Here is a 12,089-nt window from a genome sequence, read left to right as displayed (position 1 = left end):
CCCTTTTTAAGATCTAAAGCCGAGAGTTTCTGAGGAATCCTAAGGTATAAGCAGACCTTGCTTTGACATACACAATACATTCCTTCTTGAACACTGTCATTTTAGAGCGAAATGCCCTAGGCCACATCCTGAGTGAATGTGTGTTATTGCTTTCATTAGGTTTGACATCAGCAGAAATTGTCAAATGAATGGTAAAGGTGGTGCGAAGGAAACATATTACTCATTAAAAAGCACAAAACAAATAAAACAACAAAGTACCAAGATGTAGAAAGTGGACAATTTCTACAGGAGTATTTCTATCTTAAAATTCAACACTGTGAAGATGAAAAGCTCCTTTTAAGCAAATTAGAAGGAAGCTCTTCTAATAGTAACATTGCTAAAAGGCTTTCTATGTGGTCTAAAAACCCGACAGCTTGAAGTGGTTGGTTATATGTTATACCTTGAAGTCTGTGTTGTTTACGTGTTCAAAAACCAAGGCGGGGGTTCGAGACTAGGGGAAAGAAAAAGAAAACACACATTAGCAATAGCCCTGGCAGCTTTAGTGGGCACAATGTTTGCAGATGCTACGTGATGAATTTGGCAGTCCTCGCCTCAGTAGTAGGAAGCCCTCTATTGCTACAAGCCCTCCCCGCTCTGATCATCACCACACTTAGGTCATTTTGGGGATGGATTTCAAACAGAAGACATGGAGCTGAAGTCTCACCAGGCTCTAGGCAGCCCAACAATGCACCCATCGCCCATCGGCATCGGACCTGAGTTTGCAAAATGGATTAACACATTTCAGTTTCCAGTGCTATCAGTCTCTTAGCCTAGAAGAATAAGAAATAGTCTGTGGGTGGAGGTCTCTTTGAAAGAAAGACCCAAGCTAGTTAAATGGTATAACTGATTAAGCACTTTTAAAGCAGGACTTAACAGTAGAGGGGGGAAAAGAGAGGCCAGCTGTGTGCTCTGGGCAAACACTTCAGCCCTAGTGGGCCTTGCTAACACCTATTATACTCACCACAGGGTCTTTTACAATGTCTGCAAGTGTGATGATGTTGGGACCGCCTCGCAAATTCTCCAAAATCTTTATTTCACGCTTGATTTTCTTCTTCTTTACTGGCTGAAAGGGTGAAAGTACATCAGTGAAATAAAGCATTTCAGGGTATTTCAACAGGTAATGTAATATATAAATGGCTTACTTATGAGCTCCTTGAAGGAAGGAAATGTGTCAGACTCATCTCTGAACCCCCTTCTCCTAGCCCTGGGACAGGTACCCTGCAGGTACTTAGCAAATGTTGACTTAAAAGAAAAAAGATTTCCATTCCAAAGACCTCTGCAGAATCAGCATTCCATTCCAATCATCAGTCTAAATTTGTTAACTTATTACAACTACACAAACTATGAAAAGAAGTGGTTAGTAATACTAAGGTATATCCTGAAAAAACCTTTTTATCAGTTGGGATCAAACACGGGCTCTTTCTATTCCTTCCTCTAAGTCTATGAACACCCAATAGAGGTGAGGGAAGCAGGACCGACAGGAAGGGTGACCAAGCCACCTTTATGCAGCATAACCCTGTGGGCTAAATGTGGGACAGGGTCAAGGTTGCCTAGTACAAATCCTACTTTTTTTTTTAAGATTATATTGGGGAATTCGGGGAGGGGAACAGCGTTGGGGAATCGGGGAAGGGGAACAGACAAGTTGCTGTCCTTTTGTTCTCCAGTCTAGTTGTGGAGGACGTTGCTTTACTGGCCCATGTTGGTATTATCACTGCGCTCTTCCCGGGTGAGGCAGATCAGTCACCAGGCCCTGGATGGCTGCTCACGCCGGCTGCCAGCTGCTCAAGGGAGCTTACGGGAGCCCACTGCAGCTCCACTGCAGCCTACGCCATTGCCCGCAACTCACGGCAGTCCAGCTCCAAGTGGAGCTGTTGTTCACCATCTTAGCTGTAGAGGGCGCAGCATCACTGGCCCTAATGTGGGATTGGAACCAGCGGCCCTGCTGCTCAGAGCTGGTGTCCCAAGCCAACTCCTAACCAACGCACCACTCGGCCGGCCCGAATCCTACTTTCATTACCTGCTAGCTATGTGCCTATGGGAAAGTGACATACCGCTCTAAGTCTTTCATTACAGGTAAAATGATCAACAAGAGTACCAATCCTACAAGGTTGTTGTAAGAATCAAATGAAATATATGAAAAGACCTCACAATATGGCTGGGACATAACATATACTATCTGTCTAGCCTTACGATCAATATTCCTATAAATGAACCCTTCCCTCCATTGTGAAAAGACCACTCTGCTCAGTCATTTGAGTATCTTTCATATTCCTTTATCCTCATCCATCATTTCCACATCTGTTGTGGTACAGAACCCTTTTCACTTTTCTGAGGGCTTTGGTCCAACTAAACCCCCTCCACAAATCCTCCCTTCTATAAAGTCTAAAACAAGAGTGCTGGCCCGAAAGAAATACAATGCAAGCCACATATATATTTTAAATGTTCTAGTTCCACATTAAAAAAATATTTAACACATTTAACAAAATATATTCAAAATCTTATTTTAACATGTAAATCAATATGAAGAATTACTAATGAGCAATTTTATATACTGTTTTTGGTACTAAGTCTTTGAAATCTAGTGTATTTTATCCTTATAGTATATTTCAATTTGGACCAGCCACATTTCAAATGCTCAATAGCTACATGTGACTCATGCCTGCTGTACTAGATCAATGCAGGTCTTTCCTAGGGTGTCAGTCACCTCAGACTACGGACACACTGCATACAAGTCTCAGAAATTGTTTTAAATAAATATCATCTCTTCATTAACAAGACTGGTAGTTACTAAACTTTGATGAGCAACAATCCAGATTTTAACCTGGATTTTTTTTTTTTAAGACACAGACTCTCAGGACCCACCAAGACCCACTGAGTCAGGATCTGTACAGCGTTTAAAAAACTCTTGAGCCAACATTTAGAAATCAGGGCAATTGATACACAAATACAAATTTCTGGTTTGTTTTTGCAAAAAAGTATCAAGCAACAATACCTTGCACTACTGCAAGGCAATAACAAGCCGGAGCCAGAGCACATTCTGTAGTGGCCACTCAACACTCACACCAGACGAGCTGCATGTTATCTGCTTGCCCTGTAAAGGCTTTTATTTGTGACTGTTCATCCTTACACAGTAGAGGTAACAACTTATTGAAATAAAAGCATGGAATAGAACTAAAAATAGAGAAAATCAGCATTAGGCAATCAAATCAGTATTAGACCTAGGAGAGAGAAGACTGGACCTTTACTCGCTTCCTCTGCCACAATCTAGTTGTATGACTTGGGTGCAATCACTTCCCTTGCTTTAGTTTCCTCATCTGTCAAGTGAAGACCTCTACTGATTTCAGAGGAAATGATAAAATAAAGGTGTTAAAACCTTCCAAAAAACCTTTTCAAATGCTACTTTAAAGAAGGCATCACTATTACTTAAAAACAAATCCAGGGCCGGCTGAGTGACGTGTTGATTAAGAACTGGCTTGGGATGCCAGAGGGCCCTGGTTCGGATCCCACATATGAGGGCCAGTGACGCTGCCCTCTACAGCTAAGATGCTGAACAACAGCTCAACCTGGAGCTGGGCTGCTGTGAGTCTCCGGCGACGGCGTAGGCTGCAGTCCCTGCTGCAGTGGGTTGCCATGGGCTACCGTGTGTAGCCAGCAGCCAGCGTGAGCGGCCGTCCAGAAGCCGGCGACTGATGTGCCTCGCCCGGGAAGAGCGCAATGATGGTGCCAACTTGCGCCAGTGAAGCAACGTCCTCCACAACTAGACTGAAGAACAAAAGGACAGCAACTTGTCTGTTCCCCTTCTCCCAATTCCCCAGCGCTGTTCCCATCCCTCAATTCCCCAATTAAAAAAATCTTTAAAAACAAACAAAAAAACAAATCTAAATTCCAAATACCTCTGAAATGATCATCTCTCTATTCTTGTACTCACCTTGAGAATTTTAACAACAACTTTTTCATTATTTGTGATGTTGATGGCTTCAAATACTTCACTGTATTTACCCCGGCCTAATTTTCGAACCAGCTGGTAGTCATCTTGATTTCTGTGAACAAAAAGAGTCAAAGTCACAATGATTAAAAAATAAGTTATTTTAAATGACCCCAAATTGGTTTTTTAATTGGGGCAATTAAAAATGTGTGTCTGTTCCAAATCCTAGAATTAGAAAAATTTAAGCCTTTCAATTATTCTTTCAAATCCTGAATTATTTACATCTCTATCGGCATGCCATACATAGCTAGCTTGCATTCGGGTTTGTTATGTATGCTTGTCTCCAACAACAAACAGTTTTCCCTGGGAGAACAATTTTTATATATTCCTGTCCCCTAGTACATGGCCCAGTGGTGGTACCTAGCAGTAAGTGAATACATGTTATAAGAATATTTCCACTTAACCACACTTGGGGAGCAGCTGATTTTTAATGGGCTTCTTTGCAGATAAGTGGCTTTCAAGCATACAGGCTTGACCTCCCACTTGTCCTCCAAGGCAAGCTCTGAAGACAGTCCATGTAATCGAGTTTACACACCACACTACAGATCATGAACCATAGTTAGGCATCCCCTCCTCTACTTTTACCCATATTTCACGACCACTAAGCAACATCGGAGATAAAAATAAGGGAAATGACAACATTTTCTGCCTCTGCCTACAACTTAACAGGTGTTTGCTCTAAATGTCAAATATGGTCCTTTTAGTAAGACCTACATTTTATTTACTCCTGCTGGAGACACTGAGAATCCAACATGTAACAAATCAGCCATTCATTCTCCACAAGCAGCTAAAAAGAAAAGTGAATGAAGAGGAAGGCAAAAGGTACCAAGGACAAAAAAAACAACATAATAATCATGGCAGGTCTCGAGGAAGGAAGCTCTTAGTTCTGGTTGAGTTCTCCTCCTGTGGGAGGGCATAGAAAACAAAGGCAAGCCACCAAATAGCACCATGCCAAAATCTCAAAAGTGCTGTTTAGCGGCATTTAAGCAGAACTAAGTGCAAAGCACTCAATTTGAATAGAGTGGTTGAAATTTCTGTAGTAAGACAGGTATTCCTAGAGTCCAAAGCCTGTGACATAAGGGGAATTGTTAGATTATCACTAATGATAACATTTTTTTGTATTGTGCCACCGGTTCTTGATGGTATCTTTGAAGTACACTGTGCCTGCTTGTGCAGAGGCAATGTACTTACTGTTAAGAATCATGGCCCAATCATGATTAAACTATACCCATAACGAGTTTTGGGAGGCTGTATTTATCCACTTATAAGCTATGGATATCACATATAAAATGTAGCATATGGGAGCTGTAGCATTGAGTTTTCCAAATGCTTTCTTTTACATTTGAATGTCAAAATGCTTTTAACACAAAAAGTATGACCTGATAAATATATACCATGTTGGGACAGGAAACACAAACATCCAAATGAGACTGCACAGAGAATTAGGAGGGCCAACACAGCTGTTCGGGCAAACTGCAACTGTTCTAGATAGAATTTGGGCTGAATTACATGTTACACATGCCTAGTCTCAGGATAAGGGTTTAATTTTGCTTCTCAATGGAAAAAGGACACCTTTCTGGAGAACTGCTTGATCCTTTAGTATCATCGTGAGACTATCATTCTCTGACTTAAAAAATACTTTATGTTAGAGTTTGGTGTTTTCAAAGTCTCTCAAATATTAATTCTCACCTAACTGCAAAACCCTTTGCTGAAGCAAGCTGATAGGTAACTCCTTGTTACTAGCTTTGTACAGAATATATTGGGTTGTCGGAAAAGTCATGATGCATTTTTGCAACGATAAACAGAAAAAAATACATCATGACTTTTCTGACAACCCAATATAAACCAGAGGAAAGAATAAGAGACGGAAATGATTCTTAAATGATACGCCCATCAAAACTGTTAATTTGCCAAAGCAATACCTTGCAGAAGAAAACACACATCAGACTTCGATCTTGAGGTTTATAAATGCAGTCAGGGAGGTTTCCTGACATTAACACTTAACAAATCCACCAGTCAGCCCTTTGGGTGAGTATAATGAAGTAAAAATAAACAATTACCCCCATTCCACCACATGTGACTCATAATCCCAGTACTCTCGGGGTCTGTGCGTGTTAACATCTGTGTAAACTCTGGCCCTGCTTGGCACGGGTCCCGACATGTCAGACAGGTTGGCGACAAAGCTGGACTTGGTGTTTGGAGATCTGGCAGTTACTGTGTTCAGAGACAGCTGGGGGGTAAGACCTTGTTTCAGACCTGTGTTCTTCAAACTGCAGAAACAAAATGCACAAAGGCCAAGAAATTATTTTTTAAACCATATGGGAAGAAAGTAAAATCATCTTACAATAATAGCCTCAAATATGGCCTCAAAAAAATTTCTGGCTCTCCTACCCATTAAATCAATGAATGTACCCCACCTGTGCCAACCACAGTGTTTCCTGTAACATGAAAAAAGAGAGAAAGAAAAAAACAAAAGACACTAAGAAACTCAAACCTATATTAGCCCTAATCCTATTCTGCAAAGTAGCTTGTCTGGATGCTCTTTATAAGATAGCCTGGAAGGGAAAAATGGCACTGAGGCTAGACCCATCAGCATTACTAGTACTTACACATTCTACAAAAAATATTGGCAAGAACAGTACTTTCAGCAGCTTTCTACAGCTCAAGTAGGGGTGCTGAAAGGCTCTGGAATGGTGGCAAAGCCGAGAGTACAAACCACCAGTCTAATGTTTGATAAAACCGGGAAGGGGGAATAAAGACTCATTCTCATACATCAAAGTTCAATGTCATTTCAATGTCACTTTATATTGATCCAAATCATTTGGGGAACCTTATGTAATAATCAGTAGACCCTTGGTCACCATTTGAAAGACACACTTGATTTCGCTAAATTTAAAAATAGAAATCAGTCATTTCCTCTTGATCTAATATAGTAGCAAGCTTAATAAAAACTGGCAGAAAACATTAATATATATTGGCTGACCTAATGCAAAATTTGACAGAAAAATTGGTGACATTTTAGAAATATGCTTTCTACCAAATTGGTAAACTAAGTTTCCTTTTCCTATAGCATTTGTTGATTCCTGTTACGCTGCATTTAACTAAAAATGTATCAAGTTTCCAGATATCATAACCTGAGGAGAACACATCATCACCTATGCAGTTTTCTGGCCAAGACTGTATAATCCCAATCTAATTACAAGGAAACATTGGACATATAGAAAATGAGGAAGATTCTATTGCGGGGTGGTGGTGCTGTGCTCTTCAAAACTGTCAATATTATAAAAGACAAAGGAAGGCTAAAAAGACATGACAACTAAACACATGTCCTATCCTAGACTGTATCCTGTACTGGAGGGGGGGAAATGTTATTAAAAAACAATAGTATCAAGATCAAATGATAAAACTGGAATTTAGATGACAGATTAAGGTATACTCAAGAGTCCACTCACACATGATAAAGCAAATGGGGTAAATGAAATATTACAACAGGTAAATCTGGGTAAAACGGATACAGATTTTTTTTGTACTATTTTTTTTGTTTGTTTAAACATGTATTTTTAAAAATTGTTGTAAAATATACATAAAACTCACCAATTTACCATATTTAAGTGTACAGTCAGTTGCATTAAGTACATTCAATTCTGTGCAGCCACCACCACACCCTCTATTTTTTTTAAGATTTTTATTGAGGAATTGGGGAAGGGGAACAGCCAAGTTGTCCTTCAATCTTAGCTGTGGAGGGCGCAGCTAACTCAGCTCCAAGTCCAGTAGCCATCCAGGCTGCCGGTCAGCAGCTCAGACGCTCAGCTCAAGGTGCCGTGTTCAATCTTAGTTGCGGGTGGGCGTAGCCCACCATCCCATGCAGGAGTCGAACCGGAAACCTTGTTAGGAGCATGTGGTCTCACCAGCTGAGCCATCCTGCCACCTGTTGGCAGCTCAGCATAGCTCAGCTCGGGCACAGCTCACTGGCCCATGTGGGAATTGAACCGGCGACCCTGTTGCTCAGAGCTCACGCTCTTAACCAACTGAGCCACTCGGCCAGTTCACCATACCCTCTATTTCTAGGATTATTCATCATCTCAAACTGAAACACTATACCTATTAAACACCAACTCCCTCCTCCCCCTAGCTCCTTATAACCACCACTCTATTTTTTTGTCTCTAGGAGTTTGACTGCTCTAGGTACTTCATTTAAATGGAATCATAGGAAATTTGTCTTCTTAACATTTGGTTTATTTCATTTAGCATGTGTTCAAGGTTCATCCATACTGTAGTATATGCTATAATTTCCTTCCTTTTTAAGGCTGAATATTTCCATTGTATTTATAGACCACATTTTGGTTATCCATTCATTCCTCAATATACACTTGGGTTTTCTTCACCTTTAGGCTATTGTGAACAGTGCTGCTATGAACCCTGGTGTACAAATAACTTTTGGAGTTCCTGCTTTCATTTTGCTTAGGTATGTACCCGAAGTGGAACTGCCTGATCATATAGTAATTCTATGTTTAATTTTTTGAGGAACCACCATACTCTTTTCCACAGTGGCTGAATCATTTTATATTCCTATCAGCCATGTGCAAGGGTTCCAATTTCCCCACACCTGCCAGCATTTATTTTTTTATAGTAGCCATCCTAATAGGTGTAAAGTGGTATCTCACTGTGGTTTTGATTTGCATTTCCCTAATTACTAGTGATCTCAGCATTTTTTTTCATGTGCTTATTGGCAATTTACATACCTTACATTTCCTTTCATGGTCATTGACTTTGGGGAAGAGCCAGAAGTCGCATGGTGCCAGATCCAGTGAATAAGGTAGATGAGGACACACTGTAATGTTTTCATTTGACAGACACTGCTGTACCAGAAGCAATGTGTGACATGGAGCCTTTCCGTTGTGATCATAAAATATGGTGAATGTTGCTGCCGAGTGTCATCCAACGGAAAGGCAGGAATGTTCAATGCAGGAAGCGGCGCATGAACCTTAAGTAACAGTGTGTGGCAAGTTTCAACTTGTTCCATGCAGTCAATTTGGTGTGAGCTACGGTTGAGAAGGTGTGCCATAAATCCTCCACCATGACAAAACTTCGTGTCGTGCATCACTTCTGGTATATGGCAATTTCTGTCAAATAAAAACATTACGGTGTGTCCTCATCCACGTTTATTCACCGGATCTGGCACCATGCGACTTCTGGCTCTTCCCCAAAATCAAAATGATTCAGGAATCGAAACAGCCACAAAAGTGCAACTAAAGACACTCATGAAAGAGGTCTTCCAGAGCTGCTTCAGAAAGTGGCAAGAACGTGTGTTCTTCAGAAAGTGTGTTCGAAGCAAGGGGGAGTGTTCTGAGGGGGATTAATGGCAATGTGTCTCTTACTGTAATAATTTTTTATTTAAACATTCGCCATATTGTTTGATCAAAACTCGGTATTATCTACTCATGAAATCTCTTTCATAAAACCTCTGTAACTTGCCTCTGTTCAACTCTGGGTCCCACAAGTATAAATTTAAATAGCCCAAAAACAATACAACTGTTCAAATACTTATTAAAAGTGAACCAAAACAATCCTTAAAATTATTTCCAAATATTCATTTCTTTGGTTTTATAAAACCAGGGTGATAGTAAACTAACTTACCTTTACCTAATATCAATTCAGTGTAAAACACACACAAACAAGCGAAAAACCAGAAAGCAGTCACTTATGGTAACTTTTGTTCTTCCAAAGAAACAAGATCATTTATGCTATGGGACTGCTCCCTTTACGGGGGGTATAATGTCTACATTGACAACACCAAGACACCAAGAAGATAGGGATGGGTGTGTGTGTCCACGCGTGCACAAACAGCCAAAACAATATGACAACAGCTGAAACCAGCAGAAATAGTTCCTAGGTATTTATGAATTTTAATGATATTAAACTTTTAAATTCTTATCTTCATATCTGATAAAAATAATATCTTTCTCTTTGGTCTCTATATTCTTTATGGGCATTTTATTCTTTTGGTTGTTATTTTAAACCTTATTAGACAACCTTTATCTGTGGGTCTCAAAGTCCTTCACCTATCAGCTTAAGAAGTTTGTAAAATCAACACAAATTTAACTGGGGTCAGAAGCAACAGGGTAATGAAACAAGCAGTGGAGCCCTGGTTTCAAATCCCTAACTGGCTACAGGATCTCTCTATTGGGCTTCTTCCAGCTGTGGCTCACTTATAAAACCTGCCTAACTGCACCTGCAGACTGAAGAGATCAAGTGAGATTTATCTTCCAGAAAGGGCTCAGAAACACTAAACATGTAAATTATTAAATTATTACTATGCCAGAGTTCCTTAATGAAAACTAATAAGCAGAAACTAATCTTTAAAAGGCTATATAGTTTTCATTCTTAGTTTTCTTTAAAATACCTCCCAGCCTCTGAGGGAAACTCATAGGTAGACATGAATTACAAAATGAGACCTCATTTCTCCCTGGAAACCACCTGACTTGCATGGAAAATATTCCCCAACTCCCATTTACTAGCCCGTATCTTTCACACTCTACCATCCAGTCTTCCTCTGCTCTCTAAAGGCCTTGGCATTCTCTGTGAAGAGCAGAGCAAGACTATTCACCGATGAAACACAACTATTTATTTCACCCTTGCAGCTTTGCGTCTCATCAGCTGGAATCTAATTTATGAACTGGTGGGTTTGATTTTCCACTGGGAGGATAACGAACTATTTTGCAGTACCCCAAAAGGGTGCTTCACTTAACGCTCACGCATACCAAATAATCAGTTTATAGTAAGAGAGCCAATCACACAAATTTGAAAAGGTTGGCCTTCATTAACTGTATGGGGAGAAGATGGGTTCTTGAACTGTAGCTCAGCAACTTCACATAAATAAAAGGGTGCAAAGAGGAATGGGGGAAGGTGATGAGATGGGGATAAAAACGGGGCGTGAAGACAGGAAAGAGAAGTCACTAAAGATAAACATTTTATTCATCAACAGTATTTCACTTGCACCTCTGAAAATGTACATGTATATTCACATGCAGCCCAACAGGAAGGAAATACATGGGCACCCTAAATTTCTCAATTATTGGTTTGGTTCTTTCATACATAATCTTTCCTTTGTTCATCCCTTAAATATATGAGCCTATAGTATGAAAAAGTAGTATTCTAGGCCTTGGGAATATAATAACAAGCAAGGCAGAACAAAGGTGAGACAAATATGCCTTTAAGATTTTATCTGCAGACTAAGGATAGTGGAAATTCATCGAAGAGTTTGAAGCAGAAAAGTGACCTACGTGTTCATTTTGAAGAAGTTTGCTCTGTCTGGGTATGGGACAGGTAAAGAGAATAGAGTTAAGGAGAGACAGGAGGCTGTTGTGTGAGAGAGACAATGAAAACTTGACCTATCGTGGTCGCAATGAAGGTAAGTGGACTACTATGTGGAACAGAATTTATGGTGTAAAATAAATAGCTCCGGGTGGATTAGATAATGGGGTAGGAGTGGGAGGCTGAGTTTTAAATTTCTGGCTAGATAGACTTGATGCCATTCATGGAAACAGAAAACATTCTGGAAGAGAGCTCACAAGTGAGACTTTGGACTTGGGGTTAAAATAGCTTTTAGACATTAAAAAAGATACCAAATAAGCAATTAGATATCAAAGTTGAGCTGAAAGAGCTTCTCAGCTTTAAATATCTACCCCTCCCAGCAATTCTATGAGGCAGGCATTTCTTTCCCTAGTCTACGGATAAGAAAACAGTCTAAGTAAAGCTCAGTAGCTTGACCAAGAATAGCCAGTAGAAATGGAGTTGGGATTCAAAGTCAAGTTGGTTGAACTCCAAGGTTCAAGTCTTTTCATTCCTATAGAACTTAACCCTTTCTACACCTCATATACTGTAGTCTTCAAACCTTTATTGCCCTTTTAGACTCTTAGCTCCTGAAGTCAAGATCATGTCTGATTTATCTTTTTACTTTACAGTACTCAGCTCAAGGCTTTGCATTTTGTAGGATGTACAGTAAATTTTACTTGCTGATTAAATCAATGGTGGTTTATTTTTTTATTTTTTAAAGTTTTTTTTT

The 12,089-nt window shown here is 40.0% G+C and overlaps 1 protein-coding gene across 4 annotated transcripts in view; it reads right to left on the bottom strand.

The window, feature by feature from the left end:
* Positions 1-12,089, bottom strand: part of CSNK2A1 (casein kinase 2 alpha 1) — a 49,788-nt gene that overhangs the window by 15,406 nt on the left and 22,293 nt on the right. For 3 of the 4 annotated variants that reach the window (XM_019645784.1, XM_019645786.1, XM_019645785.1), the window contains 4 exons: positions 6,085-6,294; positions 3,968-4,079; positions 1,001-1,102; positions 440-490 (listed from right to left, as the gene is read on the bottom strand). In XM_019645784.1, the coding sequence (XP_019501329.1) occupies positions 440-490; positions 1,001-1,102; positions 3,968-4,079; positions 6,085-6,185 (366 nt within the window). In that variant the 5' untranslated portion in view covers positions 6,186-6,294. Of the gene's footprint in view, positions 1-439; positions 491-703; positions 810-1,000; positions 1,103-3,967; positions 4,080-6,084; positions 6,295-12,089 lie in introns of those variants that run through there. The other variant, XM_019645787.1, reaches the window with a different exon arrangement.

The sequence above is a fragment of the Hipposideros armiger genome, unplaced genomic scaffold, assembly GCF_001890085.2.
Source record: "Hipposideros armiger isolate ML-2016 unplaced genomic scaffold, ASM189008v1 scaffold_94, whole genome shotgun sequence".
Classification (NCBI taxonomy): Eukaryota; Metazoa; Chordata; class Mammalia; order Chiroptera; family Hipposideridae; genus Hipposideros; species Hipposideros armiger.
This window is presented reverse-complemented; position numbering and strand designations above follow the sequence as displayed.